Below are 20,064 nucleotides of genomic sequence, written 5' to 3'. Positions count from 1 at the left end.
TTGCCCTGAAAGAAGCAGTTTGAGACAGGGCGTTAGGGGGGGAGGGAGCAGCAGGGGGGCTGAAATGAAGATTAAAAAAGCTCATACTTGAGGCAGGTCAGCTGAGTGTAAACACACTGATAATACTGCTGGGGGAAGGTCCCTCATGTGCACTAAGCATGGGAAGAATGTGAGAGGTTCTAGCCACATGTGGTCAACCCTCGTTTGCTAATTCTTTTGATACTAATAAAAATATGCAGGCTGGATGAAGAAAGGTGGCAAGAGAAAGTGGATGAGGAAGGGAAGAGGTTTAGGAACCCTGCCAGCACCTCCCGCCCTGCTTGCAGGGCTCAGCTTGGATGGGTTACCCCACAGGCACATCCCCTGGCAGTAACTTGCTCTGGTTCTTGTGCTCCTCATATTCTCCCCACTAGCTTCCAGGCAGAGCAGGACAGTGATTCACAGGACTTTAAATTGTTTCAACCATTAATATTAAAGATTTATCCAGCCACCAAAGGTGATTGGAGCTTTAATATGTCAGCTTAAGAAAGGTGCCAGGGGCTTAATACTAGCAGTAGACCCTGCACGCTCTCAGTGCCAAGGTCCAGTAGGTTTAACACCTACTTGATCACTATAAGTGACAGGTGGCCACAGGACAAGGGTCATTAACGTTGTCTTCAGGCCCTCTTATGGCAGGCCACAGCACTTGCTTGAAACAAAACCACACCACTTCCACACCACCTCCCCTCCTGGACCTGTAAAACCATGGAGGATGCTAAAGGCCATTTTTGTTTCCCACCCTTTTTTTCATTATCTCAGAGTCTGATACCCAGAGATAGCATAAGAAAAAATATTAAATTATCCAATTATTTCATTTAAGAGCAGTACCCTAAAGCAGCAAAACAGGTACTCCAAAACAAAGAGCACATAGGAACCTGTGGTCATGTCCAAAAAGCACACACAACCTGCCTGCAACCAGGGCAAACAACTGCCTAGTGCAGGGACAGGATATGCTCCTGTTATCCAGTGGTTTCCAGCCTCTTAATTATGGTGTCCTACACATCTCCCTGGGAAAGTGCAAGCTCCCAGATCACCATCTTAAGCCTACAAAACCCTGAGCTTCTTACTTGTCATTCTGGGGCAGTTCAAGCTACACATCCCATGCTGCCTGAAACTCACCATCCCAGGGTTCAGAGCCTTTAATAGCTTTCAGCAAGTAATTTATTTTCTTAAAGCCCTGTTTTACCATCAAGTCTTTGGAAAACACAATCAAGTACAAGTCCACTTCCAACAGGACTAAGCTGCCTCATGAGTACCCACACTCCTAAAAGCCTCCATCATTACACCAAGGCTCCAGTAAAATCCTAATCCAACCAGCCAGATGGATTAGGAACCAGTGAAGAGGAGACCAAGCCTCCAGGTCCAGAGAGGCCCCACAGGACCACAGGACCCCAGGACCCATGTTCCTGATGCCTTTTCTGAGCAGAAAGCCTGAATTTGCTGTATTTTCTCGCTGGCTTATTTATTTTCTACCTCAGCAGTGTCCCCCCTGATGTCATCTCCTGGTGTCAATGTGGGAGGCAGCTCTGCCCTAGCGCTAGCTGACAGGGCCCAGGAGCACTTGCCAAGGGGGTTTCTTTCTCATCATTTTCAGTAAACATCAATTAACATCAGTCAAAAGAAACCTCTCCAAAAGTCACACCTCTCTGAGTGCTCAAACCTCCTCTCCATCCCCTCCCTGCAATACTGAAACTTCACAGTATCATCACCAAGGTTGGAAGAGACCTCATCGATCAAGTCCAACCCTTTACCACAGAGCTCAAGGCTAGACCATGGCACCAAATGCCACATCCAGTCCTGCCTTGAACTGCTCCAGGGACGGCGATCTCCAAGCACCCTGCAGCACTGCAGACCCCCAAGTACTAAATCCCGGCACCACCTAATTCACTCCTAAAACCCCACACCTTGCTACAAGGTCCTGCAGAAAGGCTACCAAAAACATCACCCACGCAACACATCTTTCTCCTTCCAGGGTTGTCAAAGTTCCCAGAAGCTTTCCTCACGGGGCAGGCAGTGGTACCCTCCCAGAACTTGTGAGGGCAGAGCACAAGCCGTGAGGGGACCCAGCCCATGTCATTCTAACTTGTGCTCCCATGCGAGGGCAGTGCTGATGGAGACTGCCAGACGGCTTGGGGAGGAAGTCTCCTGGCAGGGCTCCACCAAAGTGGAGTTGCTAGGTCACTGGAACAATAAAAAGGCAAGAAAAAACATCCTGGCTGCAAAAAAGAAAGGGAAAAAAAATAAAGAGGAGGCTGGGGGGGTGGGTGGGTTGAGGGGAAGCCATAGTGGTGTGTACAGTTGAGGTTAAGGGGAAATAAATGGATGGGGAAAGAAATGGATGGGGAAAGCAGGAGGATGACACTGATGCTGCCTTTTGTAGACAAGAAATTTAATTTCCAGCATGAACCTTTCTCCTAAGCTTTCACAGGAATAGTTCCTGAAACCCAGGAATTGCCTGCAAGGTTTGCAGTTGGTAAAAACTCACATGGAGCAGTACTTCCAGGGAAGTTGGCCCTGCTGGCCACTACTAGGGAGAAATTAGTTACCCTTGGCATGTCAACAAGGGGCATCACAACCCATCAGACGACTTTTCTGCCATCACCATGCAGCCCCAGCAGCTGCCCACTTCCATTTAAACTGGTGATATAAGAAAACAGCCCTGTGGGGTTTGAGCTTCTCCATATAGAAACGTGCTAGGAGCTTTGAAGCTGCAGGATGACTTTTTTTTCTTTCAGAAAAGTTTAATTCCAGGGCCAGAAGGGAGCATTAGCTCATTCTGTCTGACCTCATGTATAACCAAAGCCATTCCATGCGGCTTATTTACTCCCAGTATAAGCTCAGCGACTTGTATTTGACTAGAACGGATCCTGCAGAGAAAAAACTCAGACTATTGATATCTGGGGTTATTTGGGACTGTGTTTAAAACACTAAGAACAATGGTCTGAAGTACAGATTTTTCTGCACAAAATCTCAACATGCATCAAAAAGCAATGCCCAGTGGTGTGAGATGTACGTGCTGCAGGACCCATTCATCCCATGAGCAAAGGACTTCATCTCTTTGCATACCTGGGAGAAAACAAGGCAGTATTATCATGCCAGACTCTGGAAACCAAACTACAGGTCCCTGCTCCAAAGTGGTCTAAGCTCAGGAGGCGCTTCCCACAGCCAGGAGGGGACAACAGAATCATAGAATCAACCAGGTTGGAAGAGACCTCCAAGATCATCCAGTCCAACCCAGCACCCAGTCCTAGCCAGTCAACTACACCATGGCACTAAGTGCCTCATCCAGGCTTTTCCTGAACACCTCCAGGGATGGTGACTCCACCACCTCCCTGGGCAGCCTATTCCAATGCCAATCACTCTCTCTGGCAACAACTTCCTCCTAACATCCAGCCTATACTTCCCTCGGCACAACTTGAGACTGTGTCCCCTTGTTCTGTTGCTGGTTGCCTGGGAGAAGAGACCATCCCCCACCTGGCTACAACCTCCCTTCAGGTAGTTGTAGACAGCAATGAGATCACCCCTGAGCCTCCTCTTCTCCAGGCTAAACAACCCCAGCTCCCTCAGCCTCTCCTCACAGGGTTTGTGTTCCAGGCCCCTCACCAGCTTTTTTGCCCTTCTCTGGGCACATTCCAGCACCTCAACATCTCTCTTGAATTGAGAGGCCCAGAGCTGGACACAGTACTCAAGGTGTAGCTTGACCAGTGCTGAGTATGGGGGAAGAATAACCTCCCTTGTCCTACTGGCCACACTGCTCCTGATACAGGCCAGGATGCAATAGATACCAGGAAAAAGGATAAGGAAATAGGGGAAAGAGTGCTGCCAGGCTGGGAGCAGCCAAGCACTGCCACAGGTCCCTGGAAGGTGAGTGATTCTGCCCACCAGGGTGGGATATGGTTTAGATGTCATAACTAGAACTTTGCTCCAGCAATGTGCTTAAGAAGGGCTCCCCAGGGAGCTATTCTCTGTGCTTAACACTAAGCATATGCCAAAGAGCTTTGCTGGCTGGCAGCTGCACCAGGGATGATGAGCAACCTGGCAACTCAGCAACTTCTCAAGGATATGGTGGAGACCAGAGGCACGAAGGGCTCTCTCAGATGCAGGAGGATCACAAAGCCACCAAAGAGCAGACATAACGTGGTGACACACAGACACAAGGTTCACCAAATTCCTCCCTTCATGTAGACTGGCAAAATCCAACCCCATCCCAAGAGAAAACTTATGGCAATCCAAGCCTTACATCTAGCTCTCCCCTCCCAGCTGAAGGTGGCAGCGGGAACTCCAGATGCTCTTGTGGTTTCTACTCTTCCAGCAAGGGACAGTGAGATTTAAGAAGGGATGAAGAAAAAAAGCAAACATGTGAAAACCAAAGCCATTCAGAAAGAAATGAATCCCCAGAAGAGATAGGGGCCCCCCCCCTCCCTTCCCCCACCTGCTGTGAAGGGATGATGATCTAAATCACATTTCCTAGATGATAGGGCACTGATCTGCTGCCGGAAGCAGTGGTGGCAATGCTCAGGATGGCAGCAGACATCCTTCTTGCTGGGCACAGGCAGCACTACCTGCCGGCTGCTCACCACTGCCACAGAAGAGCAGCATGTCCAGGCGCCCCTCCTGCTGTCCCCCACCGCTCTCCAGCTGCCTCTGCCAGTCACATGTTTCCTTTCTGAGAACCGGAGGGGAAGGGATTGACCATTTCCAGTGCCTTTCTGTAGAGGTTTCCGGGAGGCTGCTAACAAGACACCTTCATTGCCTGCCTGCAGGTCTCTGCGCTGCCCCTGACTCAGCCAGCAGTGGAAACAGGTGAGGAAGAAAGGCAGGGATGAGGCTGTCACCCTTCCAGGCTGTCACTGAGAGCAGAGTAGTCAAGGTCAGGTCACAAGTTACCTTGGTGCACACAAGCACTGTGTGCTGAGTGAGGCTGTGCTGAGGATCTGGAACCCAGAAATCTGCATCCAAACCCCATCCACTTTTATTACCCAGCACAGAGCCATTTCACACACTTGCTATCAACTGACCATCAACTTCAGTCTTAACACAGAAAGTGATGCACCCTCCCCAGTACCATATGACCTGCAGGCATACCAGCAATTTGCAGAACAAGATTACAAGGATCTCTGCACAGTATGGACCATTCTCAGAGGCCATGAATTGCTAGTACTCCCCTTCCTTAGGTCAGATGCCTCCTGGTCCTCATTTTGCTTTCTTCATGCATCGTATTTGTTCCACATCCCTCTGAAAAAAAAAATCTGGATTATTCTGCACTCTCTGATCAAGTTTCCCTCCTAAGAAACGTCCTTTCAAAGGGCTTTTATCTGCAGGCTTGGCTGCCAGTCTAATATTGCAGCCCCATTCTGCATTTGCTGAAAGAGCTGATAATATCCTAAAAAGAATTAACATTTAGATGTTAGCCCTGTAACTAAATCCAAATCAAACAATGATGACTGTTCAAATGCCTAAAGCTACTGGGGCATTTCCCTTTGAGCTCTTCCAAGCTTCTACCAGGGGTAAGGAGTTTTCTAAAGATGCCTTTGTGAGCACCAGCTACTGAAACCCTTCTCCTCATCCCTCCAGACACAGATACAATTATGCTCAGCTCCGGCACAAAGATAAACGCCGAGTTACAAGAGCAGTATTATACTCCACAATCAGGGTCCTTCATTCCAATTGACAAGGAAAGCAAATCATGTGCTGTTGGTTTGCTGATGTTTCCAACCCTGGAAATTCACTCCCATCACAAAGGAAGAAATTATTTCAATACACAGGATTACCTTTTGCATCATCTCCTCAGACTGCTGAATTACCTGAACTTGTCAGTCCATGAGATCTCGCAAGTTATGCAGGGTCAAACCTGGCCACCACTTGCATGAGAGATATATCTTTCTTTGCAGGCCTAACTACCAGCTGCTACAGTTTCCCTGATAAGAAAGTGTTTTCTTACCCATAATGGGACAGCTATCCAGAGCAGCTGTGAAACCTTTCTGTGGAGTACCTTTTTTAAGACATATTAGATGAACACCTTCTGGGGACATCCTGCAAGGGGAGATGTTCTGACATCCTTTGGGAGATATTTTGAGATTCTCTCCAGCGTGGCCAAAAAACAAAACCAAACAAAAGTACCCTTCAAACATCCATATTCCAACCTCTGCTCCTCAACTTATGCATACCCCTCCCCTTAAAGCAGGTCCTTCCACTCTGGGTGGGCTGCAGTACCCTGCTGAGAGGCTATCATGGAAAGCATCTTTCTGATAATATACTGAAGCCAAATCTTCATCTTAGTGTGATTCATCTCTGCTTCAGTGAAGTTCACCAGAGCATGATGTTTCACGTCAGTCCTTGGGGCTTCAGAGATTTTCCACAAGAGGAAGGGTGTTAACACCAGCATCCTAACAAGCAGTGACGTGGGTAATCGCACTCTATAGATCCAAATGCCTCTTGTCACTCCAGATGCAGAAATGCCTTTTAGCATGCTCCTCAAGAAAAAAAAAAGAAGCCTTTCTTTGCTAGAGGCAACCTAGAGGAGGCTGCTCATCAGCCCAAAACTCTTGCATGTGGTTTCCTCCACAGTCTGCAGATCCCTGAGGGAATCTGAGGGTGGTTCTGGTAGAAGAAATGACAGTGATGTCTGCCTGGTTATAGAGGCAAGAGGTCAGATTTGTTCCTGTAATGGCCTTTAAAACCTCTGCATGTTGAAAAACGCTGATTAAAAACTCTCTGGATGTGTGTGCAACAGGATGTCCTCTGGGAGATGAAGCCTGGGCTGCACTCCTGGGACAACTGTTAAGCCCACTGGGTTAGAAAGGCATGCAGACTGTGCATGAAGGGTTGTCAGATCACTGCAAGTGACACGGTCACCCTCAAACGGCTTACACTGGCCGGATCACAGTCAGGATGCTGCAAAAGCAGCTTTAAGAAGTTCTCATAGCTTTGTGTCCTTGTAAAGAACGAAAAGGCAGGCGGAGCTCCCTTCTCCCGTAGGAGAGTCAATCCGCCAAGGTCACAGCTTTTGCACAAGGTATTCAGACAGCTGGAGAGGAGACAACTGGGTTTGCACCCAATTTACCAGCTGTGTTGCTCTGCACTTCTTTGTGCACCCTCCCTTTTCCTAGCCAAGCAAAAGACTATGATGATTGCACTTCTGCAGACACTCAGGCAGAGACTTCCCAAAGCAAAAGTGTCTGAAACAGCCTCTCTGTCTGCACTCAAAAGCTGCTGGAGATCAGCTCTGAGCTACTAGTATCTTTGAACACAGCCAACCTGGACTTCTTGAGTGACTCCTGGATTTGCAGCTCATGTACTCAAGGAGTTTCATCTACCATCTCGACAGAGGCTCTTTTTCTCCCCCTGTAACAACAACTCCAGGAGTTGGGGTTTTAAGGAAAAACAACCAGACCCTTGGAGACTCTTGACACAGATCTTGACTTTTGGCAGCAGGGCTCCCTCACCCACAGCTGAGATGCAAACTGCAGCTTGGGATATGCTTAAGTAACCAACTGCAAAACTATTTATCACACTGCTCCAAGTCAAGGGCACAGAGGATGCAGAAGCAGATATAACCCTCCTCAACAGCTCTGCCTGCACAGAGGACAAACAGCAAATACCTTCACTAAAGCCATGGAAGGGACTGGGAGCAGCCACAGCTTGTAGATTTCCTACAAACATCTTGCTTATAGAAAACATGCTGGGGTTTGCATCTTGAGCACTTTTTAAAGTCTATTTTTACATCTCATGCATTTTCTACTGGTTTTTGAAGAGATGAAGCTCCTGAGACAGCATTGTCTGTCCTCCTGCATTGCCTGAAAGGCAGAGACATCCAAGACACTAAGTTCCTACAGGTTTTCTAAAGACCAGGACTTTGCTAGAGAAGACTCTAGTGAATGTCTGGCTTAGGGGGCTGCTGCACAGAGAGGAAGGAGAGCACTTGTGGTTCAGCCCATGCCCTGGCTGTGGGACCCATACATAGTCAGCACTCACAGAGCCCACGACACACACTACCACCACCCACCCTGTGGTGCGAAGATAACAAACCACAAGTACTGCTCACAGAGTAAATTCCTCCTGTCTCTCTCTTTCCCTTGCATGGGTTTGCCCAAACACTGCCAACTCTAAAAATTAGCCTTCTCCTCCCCTGGGTTTTACACAACCAGACTTTTGGCCTCAGCACCCCAGTTAGTGGAAACCTTGCATAGATTTACCTTCCTCTAGTTGGTCACTACATTCAGCCTAGCTCTTCTTCCAAGCTCTCTGGGACCAGGGGTGGCCATTACACCACTCAACACCCAGCTGAGATAAAAATCAAATTAACAGCAATGAAGGGATGTGACTCCAGATCCTAAAATCTCTGTTATAAGCCTCACAGTATTCAGATCCTACAAGAGATCATCCTTTTAAGCAGGAGCTGGTTCTTATTCTCCTTTGCCTCTCTTTTTCTCCTAAGCACTTCAAGAAAGCAGGTCTGACAACAGCATTTCTATAACACAGGCAACAGCACTGCTAACAGCTTGGAGGAGCTGAAGTTTACAAAGCTTCCTTTACTCAAGGGAACTGCATTTTTCTAAGATTATATTATTACTTGGGCTGGCTGCTCAGCAATGCAACATCATTTCCCTTTTGGGTGGGAAAGTTCTCTCCTTGTCCTCGGACACGAATGATTTCAGCCTGAAAAGATGAATGTGAACTCTGCATAATCAAAGAGCCATAAATGAGCCGTGACCCTTGCTGAAGCAGGAGGATGTTATGGTGTGACACCTGGGCATTCAAAAATATATGCTGATGGGTGTAGACACATCAGCTGTATGCAAGCAGAAAAGGGTAGAGAGGGATGGGTGGCCAGATGTGACAAAACCATTTTCTCCTGTTCAACACCCACAGACTTAATTCTTTCACCGAGCCTGTGCTTGTAGACCTCCTGCAGCTGCTCTGGATGAACATCCCAGCAAACAAACCTCTAGTATTTACAGAAACAGCAAATTACAATGCAGATGTCACAAAACAGCTCAGGGAAGTTAAAATTTGAATTTGTAATCAAGGCTACTGCCACTGGAATTTGGATTCTGCCTTTGACACTCAGCTGATGAAGAAAGAGAAAAAAAAAACATATTGCATGACCTACATCTTCAATTGAATGTAAATAACAGGGCCTGTGGTATATTAAGGCCTTGAGACAAGCTTACTCATGAGCTACAGACTATGGATTTTTAGCAGCATTTATCAGGGAAATATTATGAACAACCAAGCTTTAATTCAGTTGGAACACCTTCTGACCCTCTGGCTGGTCAAACTGCCCCAGAAGCTTCCCTGCACCATTGTAACAGCAGAAAGACAAAAGAGGTGCCAGGATCTGGCCATGCCTCTTTCCAGAGGAGCTTCATGCATGCCCAAATGGACCAGCCCTGATGGGAGCGGTGCTGTTTGTCTACACAGAGACAGCCTGACCCTCTGCCTCACCCCACACACTGGAGAAATGGTCTTGAAAATGGGGGGGGGAGCAAAGTCAGAATCTAGAGTGTTTTACACCTGCTATCTATGATCCATCCACCTCCAGAAAATCCCCTCAGGGTATTTAAGAGGTGGTAGCCCTGCCATGAGCACCCCAAAGCATGGCAGGGGCAGCTGGACCAGGTGCAGCATGCCATGTCTCCTCCTGCTTCCCTCTAGCAGCACAAACACAGGCAGAACAACAGCATCTTTGTGCTGAAAAGAAGGCAGCAGGCTCAGCCACGGCTGAACCCTAGCATCTGTATCTATCCCTGTTTTGGCAATGGTACATAGCTACCACTGATAGGAAACCCACAGCACCAGTCAGTGGGTCCTTCCAGCAATGACTGCAGAGGAGCTGCAGACTTCATCTCTACGCTACAGCACTGAAACACCGTTGCTATGCTGACCACCTCTATTGGCTTGATTAACTTGTTAGTTGGAATAGTTCCTTATGCTTCATAAATAATAACATCTCAACCAGACTGATCCTACCTAGGCCTCAGACCACTCTTGTACAGCCACAGGTGCAGTGAGTGGGGCCAGCAGCAACTCCTGCAGCAGCCCTGAAGCCTGAGCAGCACCCAAGCAGGCAGCCAACCAGCCAGCACGCATCTACAGCTGGCCAGGCTTTGGTCTCTGCTTTCATCCAAAGGACAGCTCAGTGCCCACTTTGGCAGCTTATAAGACAGACCAAATCCCCTGCTCCTATTGCCTAGATACCTCCCAAAAGCCCTTGTGCAGGATTGCCTGAAGCAGTGCATGTTTAAAGAAGCAGCTTTATATTTCAGATGCACAGGCACAGTTCCAGCCATGGCAGCATTCAATTGAGTTTTACACTACCACCTCACCCATACCAAATGCCTTTCTGGCCTGGTACTACATCCCCTCTGCTAAATGACCACAATCCTCTGCCACTTCCAAGACATGCAACGGTGATGGAGCCATTACTCTCCACACAGCACTCAGTTGCTGTGACATAGCCCCTGAAGATGAACAGGACAGGGAGAATGAAGGCAGCATGCACAACAGCTTGGAAACTCAGTCATGGAGAATTTCTTACTTCCAGCCCAAAACCAAGTACAAGTGAAGGAAGCAAGTTGCCCCAGAAAACGCATGCTCCTCCTAAGCTTAGCAGTATATGCAAGTTTGGATATTGGGAAAAATCCCTGAGGAGAGCACTCCTACACCAGCAAGGCTGACATCAGCCCCTGCCAACACGGCAGGAGCCACCCATCTCCCTTGTCTTCCCAGTCACAAGCAAAAATAAAGCAAATCAAGTTACTCCTCTGAAGTGGTGACAACTCCTGCAGCAGAGCATGCTGCGAACGGCTGCTGAGCAGGCACAGCCTGGTGCTGGTGGTTTGGTACTGGGAAATTGAACTTTGCAGATAGCACAAGACCAGGCACTACCCAGTGTGCTCTGGTCACAGCTGAGCATATTCACAGGGCACACAGGTGTAAACCAACAGGCAGCACATTCATGGGGCACACAGGGGTAAGCCAATAGGCAGCACATCCATGGGGCACACAGGTATAAACCAATAGGCAGCACATTCATGGGGCACACAGGTATAAACCAACAGGCAGCACATTCACGGGGCACACAGGGGTAAGCCAATAGGCAGCACATTCGTGGGGCACACAGGGGTAAGCCAATCGGCAGCACATTCACGGGGCACACAGGGGTAAGCCAATAGGCAGCACATTCGTGGGGCACACAGGGGTAAACCAATAGGCAGCATATTCATGGGGCACACAGGGGTAAGCCAATCGGCAGCACATTCACGGGGTACACAGGGGTAAGCCAATCGGCAGCACATTCACGGGGCACACAGGGGTAAGCCAATAGGCAGCACATTCAGGGGGCACACAGGGGTAAGCCAATAGGCAGCACATTCACGGGGCACACAGGGGTAAGCCAATAGGCAGCACATTCACGGGGCACACAGGGGTAAGCCAATAGGCAGCACATTCGTGGGGCACACAAGGGTAAACCAATAGGCAGCACATTCATGGGGCACACAGGGGTAAGCCAATAGGCAGCACATTTATGTGGCACACAGGGGTAAGCCAATAGGCAGCACATTCACGGGGCACACAGGGGTAAGCCAATAGGCAGCACATTCGTGGGGCACACAGGGGTAAACCAATAGGCAGCACATTCACGGGGCACACAGGGGTAAGCCAATAGGCAGCACATTTATGTGGCACACAGGGGTAAACCAATAGGCAGCACATTCACGGGGCACACAGGGGTAAGCCAAAAGGCAGCACATTCGTGGGGCACACAGGGGTAAGCCAAAAGGCAGCACATTCACGGGGCACACAGGGGTAAGCCAACAGGCAGCACATTCGTGGGGCACACAGGGGTAAGCCAATAGGCAGCACATTCGTGGGGCACACAGGGGTAAGCCAAAAGGCAGCACATTCACGGGGCACACAGGGGTAAGCCAACAGGCAGCACATTCGTGGGGCACACAGGGGTAAGCCAATAGGCAGCACATTCAGGGGGCACACAGGGGTAAGCCAATAGGCAGCAGCAGCATGTGCTCCCCCCACCAGTCAGCTTGCACAAGTCTCTCTGCATTCATTTACCACTTAAATACCGTGCAAAGTGCTCCCACAGACTGACGTGAACTAGTCGATCAATACACAACCCTCATTACCTTCAAGGGCTCAGGATGGAGAATGGACAGGATCTCTCATCCCCTCCCTTCTCTGAAACACACTTTTGTCCTTCCGGTTTTTTGGGCTTGGGCTGTTTTATGTGGGGTTTGTTTGTTTGTTTGGGGTTTTGGTTGGTTGATTTGGGTTTGTTTGGTTGTTTTTTGATTTAAATTACATGCCCTGAAGGAGAAGAGTTAAATCTATACAGCTCCAGGGACTTCACATTTGCAGTACACTAACCAAATCCACTTACAGCTCAAAGAGAGGAGCAGCAAAGATGCCCAAGAAAAGCCTGTAGCAATGAGGAGACATACAAGGCAATCTTTCCTTGACTCCACGACACAGGGGAAGGAAGTATCCTTCCTGCAACACTCACAGTCATCTAAAATCCTATGGAAGCTGAACATCATCATCATTTTACACCTCTCTGCATAGAATCATAGAATCAAGCAGGTTGGAAGAGACCTCCAAGATCATCCAGTCCAACCTAGCACCCAGCCCTAACCAATCAACTAGACCATGGCACTAAGTGCCTCATCCAGTCTTCTCTTGAAGACCCCCAGGGACGGTGCCTCCACCACCTCCCTGGGCAGCCCATTCCAATGGCAAATCACTCTCTCTGTGAAGAACTTCTTCCTAATATCCAGCCTATACCTACCCTGGCACAACTTGAGACTGTGTCCCCTTGTTCTGTTGCTGGTTGCCTGGGAGAAGAGGCCACCCCCCACCTGGCTACAATGCCCCTTCAGGTAGTTGTAGGCATGACTGCGCAGGGAAACAGGCTTCTGCCCCTCTGGAGCCACGAAAACTGCCCGGTGAAATTGGAGACAGGTTTGGAGGCAACACCATGCTCTGTACAAACAGGTATCTTCATCGTCTCCTTCCCTCTCATTCCTGCATTGTTCCTTCCACATACAGAAAGTTTCAAAGACAGAAAATTAAGGGGGGAAAATTATTTTTTTATATATATATATATATATATGTAGGATGTTCTGCCCCTCTCAGAGTTGGGAAGTTTCACCTAGCAGCCAGCCTAAATCTCTGCTGAGAGCTAAGCTGATTCCTTCTCGGGTGATTTCACACCTTATTTCCAGGACTCCCACTGGGGAAGCTGCAAAGAAAGGCGGCAGCTGGCACAGGAGAGAGGGAGAACAGACAGAAGGCCGGACACAGATGGCAGAAAAGCAGATCAACTTCTCAGGACAAGCCCATTGCTGGCAGCCCCATGCTGTGCTGTGCAGCATGGCAGGGCACTGGCATGGGTCAGAAGTGAAAGGGGAAGGGACATTGCAGAAACGGGGTGAGATGCCAGCCACAATGACTTTGTCAGGGGCTTGGTGCCACCTCTGCTATCCCCATGGTGTCACTGGAATTATTCCCATTTTACGGATGGGAAACCTAACATAAGGAGCCCTGCAGGAGGACAGAGCTTGTAAAAGAACCCCTGCCTGCTCTAGGCTGGTGGCAGACTGAGTCCTTTGGCTTGCCCTGCGCCCATGTAATATAGCTGCCAGGAGGAATTTCACAGAGGGCTTTGACAATGCTTTAACTCTGCTGCCACCAGCTTTCTCTCTTCCTACTTCACCTATTTTTTTTCCTATGTTCCTCTCTCTCGGTTCAGCCTGTACTTTAAACAACACACGAAAGCCATCTGTCCTCAGTTCTTCACCAGACAAGCCCAGGGTGGGTTTGGCAGGGAGGGGCAGCAGATGCAGGCTGAGGCACAGGCAGGCTAGGAAGGCAGCGAGGCTCTGCAAGGCAGCCCAGATCCGGCCCCACTCCCACCCCATCCTTTGTGAGACTCAAAAGCCCCATTTCTACACCCCCTGCTTCACCATCTGCTCCCTAAGCCCTGCCTAAGAAAGGGCTTTTGCTGCCTAACCTCAGACTCATTTCAAACAGAGATGTAATCTTCATTTCCACGTAGTGCTGGGGTGATGGGTTCCCAAGAAACACTCCTTGCCCTGCTTCAAGCAAACAGTTTTAGAAGTGAAAAACATCTCAGAATGGCCGGAGCATCAGTGAGAAAGACAACAAGGATTTCTCAACATCTACCAAGCATCTACAGCTCAACCTGAGAGTTGAGTTCGGGAGATCCCCTCAGTCCACTCCCATAACACCAAACAATTCCCTTGACTGACAAGCATAGAACTGTAGCTAACAGCAAGTGAATTGTGGCTGTCAAGAGCCAGCATAATTCATAATGCTGTTTGCTTGGAAGCAGGCTACTGCTGTGCTATTTACCACTCCTTCACGAAGTGTCCCCCATTCTTTCTGGATGGGGCTGACACGATTCACGAGCACCTGTAGCTGCCAAGCAGGGACTGCGTGGAGCAAAGCCTCTGCTGCTGAGCCGGGTAGCCAGAGGCTGGTAGCCAGACAAATGGCTTTTCCAGCACATAGACAGATAGCTGGAGCTTTTCAGACTCTTAACAAAGGAAATGCATTCCTCCACTGCCTCTCAGGAGTCATCAAGGTCACAGGAAAAGATGCCAGATCGAAAGCCGAGATGAAATTAAGTATTTTTTTTTTCTGTCCACCGAGGAATTTGCGTAGCTCTCATCAAATAAAAGGTGAGCACTTGGCTGGCAGATTGCAGGTTTTATCTTGACAGCGGTTGTTAGCAGGTAAACCAGTATTTCTGTCTCCCACAAAGCAGCGGCTGAGTGGGAACAGGCCCAAATCTCCTTCATTTCGGTGCAATACCCTAGTCACCAAGCTGCTCCCACATAAACACTGTTAGCTGGGAGCTTTCTGACCCACTGCAGGGTACGCTCCAGTCGATATCCCCAATTACTCATTTCGTCTAGGCACACCTTGGTACGGTGAAGAAAACTAAAGTGTTATAAATGTAGTTTTGTCACACTTCCTGAAACTGCATAGCTCTATAAAATTAAACTTAACCCCAAGTACCAAAGCACAATACTCTCTCCACATCAGAAATTAAAGGATGAGAAATGATGGTCCAGCTCAGACTGGGAATCAATCCTGAAACCTACTTAAAACCTACCTGGGACTAATTTGACATACTGGATTTTCTCATACCACCTGCAGATATTCAGTGCTTTCCAAACTCATCAAGAATTAGTCATCCTTACAGCCATGTGACTTCAGCAAGTAAGTGCAGCAGTTTAGTGGGTGACACTTGAAATGAGCCCCACTTGTTCCAGGAAAAGTATGGTTTTTCCTGTGCTGAAACCAAATTCATCATCATTTGTGAGGCACCAAGCTCCTGATAACAACACTGTAGATGTGGCACGGAAGGAAATTTTTTACTTTATACATGAGTAATCTGACAGTCTGTAGGCGATGCAGAGAGAGAAAGAGAGAGGGGATATTTATAGAGAGCTGATGACATCTGTCCCCACACCTGGATGTCAGTTAGCACCTAAGATGACATGAGAGCATGTCCGGAGATGAGCAGGAGGCAGCTCAGACCCTGAAGACCACCTACAGGAGCCAACAATTTCCCTTCTGGGAAGAAGCACTGTGGCGAGTGGACTCATCAGTCATGCCCCTCGTACCCACCAGTGCCTTCCTCAAGTTCCTCTGTGAAGTTCCTATCACCCACCTTCGGGTCAGTCCGTGCAGCTGCACTGTGTTTACGGTTTCCCACCTAGGATTACTATCCCGAACCTTCACCCATCAAAGCTCTTGCCTGTACCACGATAGGCTCGCCAAGGGAGAGTGGCTCGGGAGGGAATGCAGCTCCGGGTGATGCCACGATGCTCAGCAACCCTCGGCCGTGGTGCGGTGGAAAGCGCGGATGGGTCCCACGTCGCGCGGGCTCCCCTGTGGCGTGGGATCTCCCCGCACTCTCTGCCGCACCGCAAGCGAATCCCACGTCCATCCCCACTCACCCGGGCTGCCGGCGTGTCCCGCGGCGGGAGGCGAGCAAGAGCGGCCGAAGCGGCTTCGGGACGGAGGAGGAGGAGGAGGAAGACGCCGTGGGGAAGCAAGGGGCAATGACCCGGCCGGCGGGACCAGCCCCAGCAGCAGCAGCAGCAGCAGGGTGCAGGCTGCCGGCATGGCGCTGGGGTGGGGGGCGGTGGTTGCTCACATGCCCAGAGCGGGGCAATGAATAACCACGTAAATAGCGATTTTTAATTAATTCACAGTGCCCCCCCCGCCCCCCCGCGGGGCGGCGCAGAGGGCGGCCGCCCCGCTCTTAAAACTGCGAGGTGCCCATAGCGGAGAGGGCAAGGAGGGGCAGGGAGGGACGGCCGACAGCAGCTGCAGCCTGCGGCCAAGTGCCGGCGCCCGAAAGTAAAAGGGCAGGAGGCGGAGGCTCCTCCTCGAGCCTGACATCACCCAGCCGCGGCTCCGCTCGGCTCGGCCCGGCTCGGCACGGCCCGCCCTGGCCCGGCACAGCCCCGAGCGGCCGCCCCCTCCCGCCCCGCACAGCCGTCGGGTCGCCCGCTCCCTCCGGCGGCTGTGTGCAGCGCCCTCGTCCTTGTTATTATTTATTTTTACTTTTACTTTATTCTTCCTGCTGCAGCTCCCAGCGGCGTCGGTCGAGCAGGAAACCCCTTTACCCCCACCCCGCAGCCGCCGAGGAAGTGCCCCGGTGCCGCAGCCTTAGCGCGCTTAATTGCAGGCAGCGCGCAAGTCCTGCGCCCCGCTCAGCGGCCCCCAGCTCCCGGCATGGCCACCCCCCGCACGAAGCCGCTTTGCTCCCAAGGGCAGCGCTCCCCCGGCCAGCATGGCAGGCCCCCGGCGCGGCGGAGGTGAGGGGGAGCAGGCCGAAAGAGCCCGGGCGCGGTGCGGACATCCTGCAGCTGCGTGGGCCTGTCCAGCCCGGGTCCCACACATTGCTGCCGGCTCCGTCATGCTTCCGTGCTCCTGTCTGAGCTACAGGGAAACAAAGCCACGATCGGCCGAGACCTGTGCCACAGATCTCTGGTTGCGACCAACACGGCTTCTGAGGCAGCTGAAAACCCGTCCGGCTGTGCGCTGTGCAGCAAGACTAAAGTTTCTTTCCAGATGAGCCTGGTGAGCCTCAGATAGCCCCAAACTTAATTCCCATCATGACTGATTCCTTGTGAAATAATGTCCAATCTTTTACTGGTCATAAAGCTAACCTGCTGTCTTTGGAATGCCAGCAACAGCACTGGAGCCTGCCGCTTCTTCCAGTGGTGAATTTCCCAGGCTGGGCTGTCCAGCCGGCAAAGGATTTCCCTTCATTGTTCTGAAATTCCCTTCCATGGTTTTGTGCTCCTGGTTCTGCGAGACAGCACGCCATGGAGCAGCAGGCTGGGCTTTTCCGAGGCTGCTGGCATCCCAACGTGCAGGCTTTAGCATCCTGATCTGAGTGCTCCCTCCAGAAGGAACAAAAAACCTGTCCTGTGCAGCATCTGCCCTCTGAGCTGATCCTGGGCCCTTTGATTTTGACTGAAGCTGTGTCAGAATCAAGCTCAGTGTCCACAAGCCATGCAGAATCCAATCTTTCATAAGGGTCATCAAGTGACAATACATCACATCCATATAGCTGCTGTCTCAGACAAAACTCAGATCTGCTCCACAACTCCCCCCTCACCAAAAGCAGGTGACGGGTGACAAAACGCAAACTCTCCTGAAAGCTTCCTTCCACCCAAAAGGTGGCACTGGTGAGCCCACACCAGCACGCTTATGACCTTGGCTTGACTCAGACACTGAACTCGGTCTCACCTGCTACTGTGCATCTCTCTCAACACGCTGGTGCTGTCTGCACCTTCCCCCACAGCTGAACTGACTACCGTCGCCTTTGCAATGAAGCACACTCGGAAAGCTCTGCTCTGACGCTTACATAATCATAGGTGAAAGCCCTGGAAGAAACAGCTCTTTGAGATGCCTCTCATCAATCCATTCTCTATTCTATTCCCTACAACTTTGGGCATCTTGCTCCAAATTTCCTGAAACTCAAGGAACAAGTCAGGACACTGTCAGTTTGGGACAGCATGTTGAAGCACAAGTAAATCACAAAGTGACTTCACACAAGTAATCATTACAGTCACAGCAAAGGGGCACAATCAGAGTGACCCAGAAACCACAGGCAGATATCACCAAGGTGAATGATCCACACAGGACATATTTTTGTTTCTTAAGCCTGTGTCAATGTACTTAAAACATTCTTTATGGAGTAGCTTCTTCACTGATAAGATGAAGAGACCAATACACAACTAAGTAATGTGCCACCATGAGACTGAGTTGAAGCTCAGGTGAAGAGCTGTGAAGTACTTTTATGCTTTGGGAGATGACACAGGTAGAGCAGAGCAGCAGATCAAATACCTGAATGTGAAACTCAGGGCTTCATGTTACCAGCCTCTGAGATAACAAACAACAGCAGTAATAGTTATGATTCTTAAGACTGTTTTGTTAGACCCTGGAACAGAAGTCTTGCAAATCTGACACATTCCTACACCCTTTAATTATGTGGTACTGGTGAGGCAGCCAGAGCAGAGAAACCTCTACAAGGTCAATGATATACTACCAGGGTTGACTAGAGCAATCAAAACCAAATCCAGCCCAGACGTGAAATGGATTCTTTTGTGTTCACTCACTATCAAACCTGAAGGTCTTAACACTGAGCCTTGAGCTTCAATCGTTTTCCCCCAACCTTTCCCAAAAGAATTCCACAACATCTAAGCCATGAAGCAGCTCCCTGTTCTTACTGCATCCTCCCAAGCTGTAAATCCAACCAGTGGAAGCATGATATGAAATGTTAAAAAAAAACCCTCCTTCATAAATTCTTCCTACTGTTTTACTCAACAGGCACACTGAGTGCAACAGCAGCAGCAGGTAAATGCAAACCAAACGTTGCTGAATGAACAACTGGTGTCTGCATCGAACTGCTCCTTCTCGCTGTACCCTTGTGGTGCATCTGTACCATGACCCACGGAGCTGTGAGCCTTGAAGACCTGAAATAACCCCCTCTGGGTGAGAGGAAGGCATCTAGCATCCTCTCTCAAATTATCATTAAACCTGCCCATGCTGGTGTAATGCAGCATTTCTGAACCAAACAGGACATTTGTGACCATCTGGGAGGTGAACACTAGGGCTATACCTCTGTATGCCAGACCAGCACTAGGAAACACCATCCAAAGCGCCCTGCACTGCAACTGAACCGGCTGCATCTCATCAGAGTTTAATATAGTTGCAAAAACACTGCCAGGATGGCTGCCTGGGGTTGGCCTCACCCAGCCCCCAGTGCCCACAGCAGTGATGAAGCTGCTGCTTTCACTGGCCCCATCTGGGGCAAAAGCCCCAGGGTGTGAATCTGTGCTTTTAAACCAGTATTTACCATCACAAAATAAATTCCCTCCTCTCTTAGTCACAGTTCCAGTCATGAGCAGCACAGTATTCATGAGCACCTGGATAGGAAACACCAATATTCAGGCAGTTTCAGACTTCCCAAAAGCAGTCTCTTCACCCACAGGTGCCTATAATTTGCCAAAGATTAGTGGCTGTAAATTTAAGAGTATTGTGTTTTCCTATCACATTATTTCATTCCTACCTTTGCCACTTCAAAGGAATACCTCTGCACCAAAAGAAAAACAAAAAAGTCAATGTATGACTGGTATTTTTGAGCTTCAGATCCCAGAGTCACATGAGAACATGGAGGGGAAAAAAATCCTCACCTTTTTTCTTGTTTTAATTAATTTCTTGGTATGCATTGGGACTGCACAGGGCAGCATAGTGCGGATGCCACCTACATGCCATGCTAGACACCCTCCTGGGAAGCTGGGGAAGAAGCATTAGTAGTAGGAGAAGGATGCCTGCAGCAAGAAGAGGGTGGCTGTTGGAGTGTGAGAGCTCAGCAAAAGCCACTGGCACTTGGCTTTTCCTAACGTGGGCCTGGATTTGTTTATCCCTGTGGCACAACTGCACGCTTCACTGCTG

The 20,064-nt window shown here is 49.7% G+C and overlaps 1 protein-coding gene across 5 annotated transcripts in view; it reads right to left on the bottom strand.

The window, feature by feature from the left end:
* HEG1 (heart development protein with EGF like domains 1) overlaps positions 1 to 16,527 on the bottom strand; it is a 64,155-nt gene extending 47,628 nt beyond the window's left edge. For 4 of the 5 annotated variants that reach the window (XM_064156695.1, XM_064156700.1, XM_064156712.1 and 1 more), the window contains exon 1: positions 16,047 to 16,527. In XM_064156695.1, the coding sequence (XP_064012765.1) occupies positions 16,047 to 16,215 (169 nt within the window). In that variant the 5' untranslated portion in view covers positions 16,216 to 16,527. Of the gene's footprint in view, positions 1 to 15,757 lie in introns of all 5 variants that reach the window. The other variant, XM_064156706.1, reaches the window with a different exon arrangement.
* Positions 16,528 to 20,064: the final 3,537 nt, after the last annotated feature.

This window comes from Pogoniulus pusillus, chromosome 2, assembly GCF_015220805.1.
Source record: "Pogoniulus pusillus isolate bPogPus1 chromosome 2, bPogPus1.pri, whole genome shotgun sequence".
NCBI classification, from domain to species: domain Eukaryota; kingdom Metazoa; phylum Chordata; class Aves; order Piciformes; family Lybiidae; genus Pogoniulus; species Pogoniulus pusillus.
This window is presented reverse-complemented; position numbering and strand designations above follow the sequence as displayed.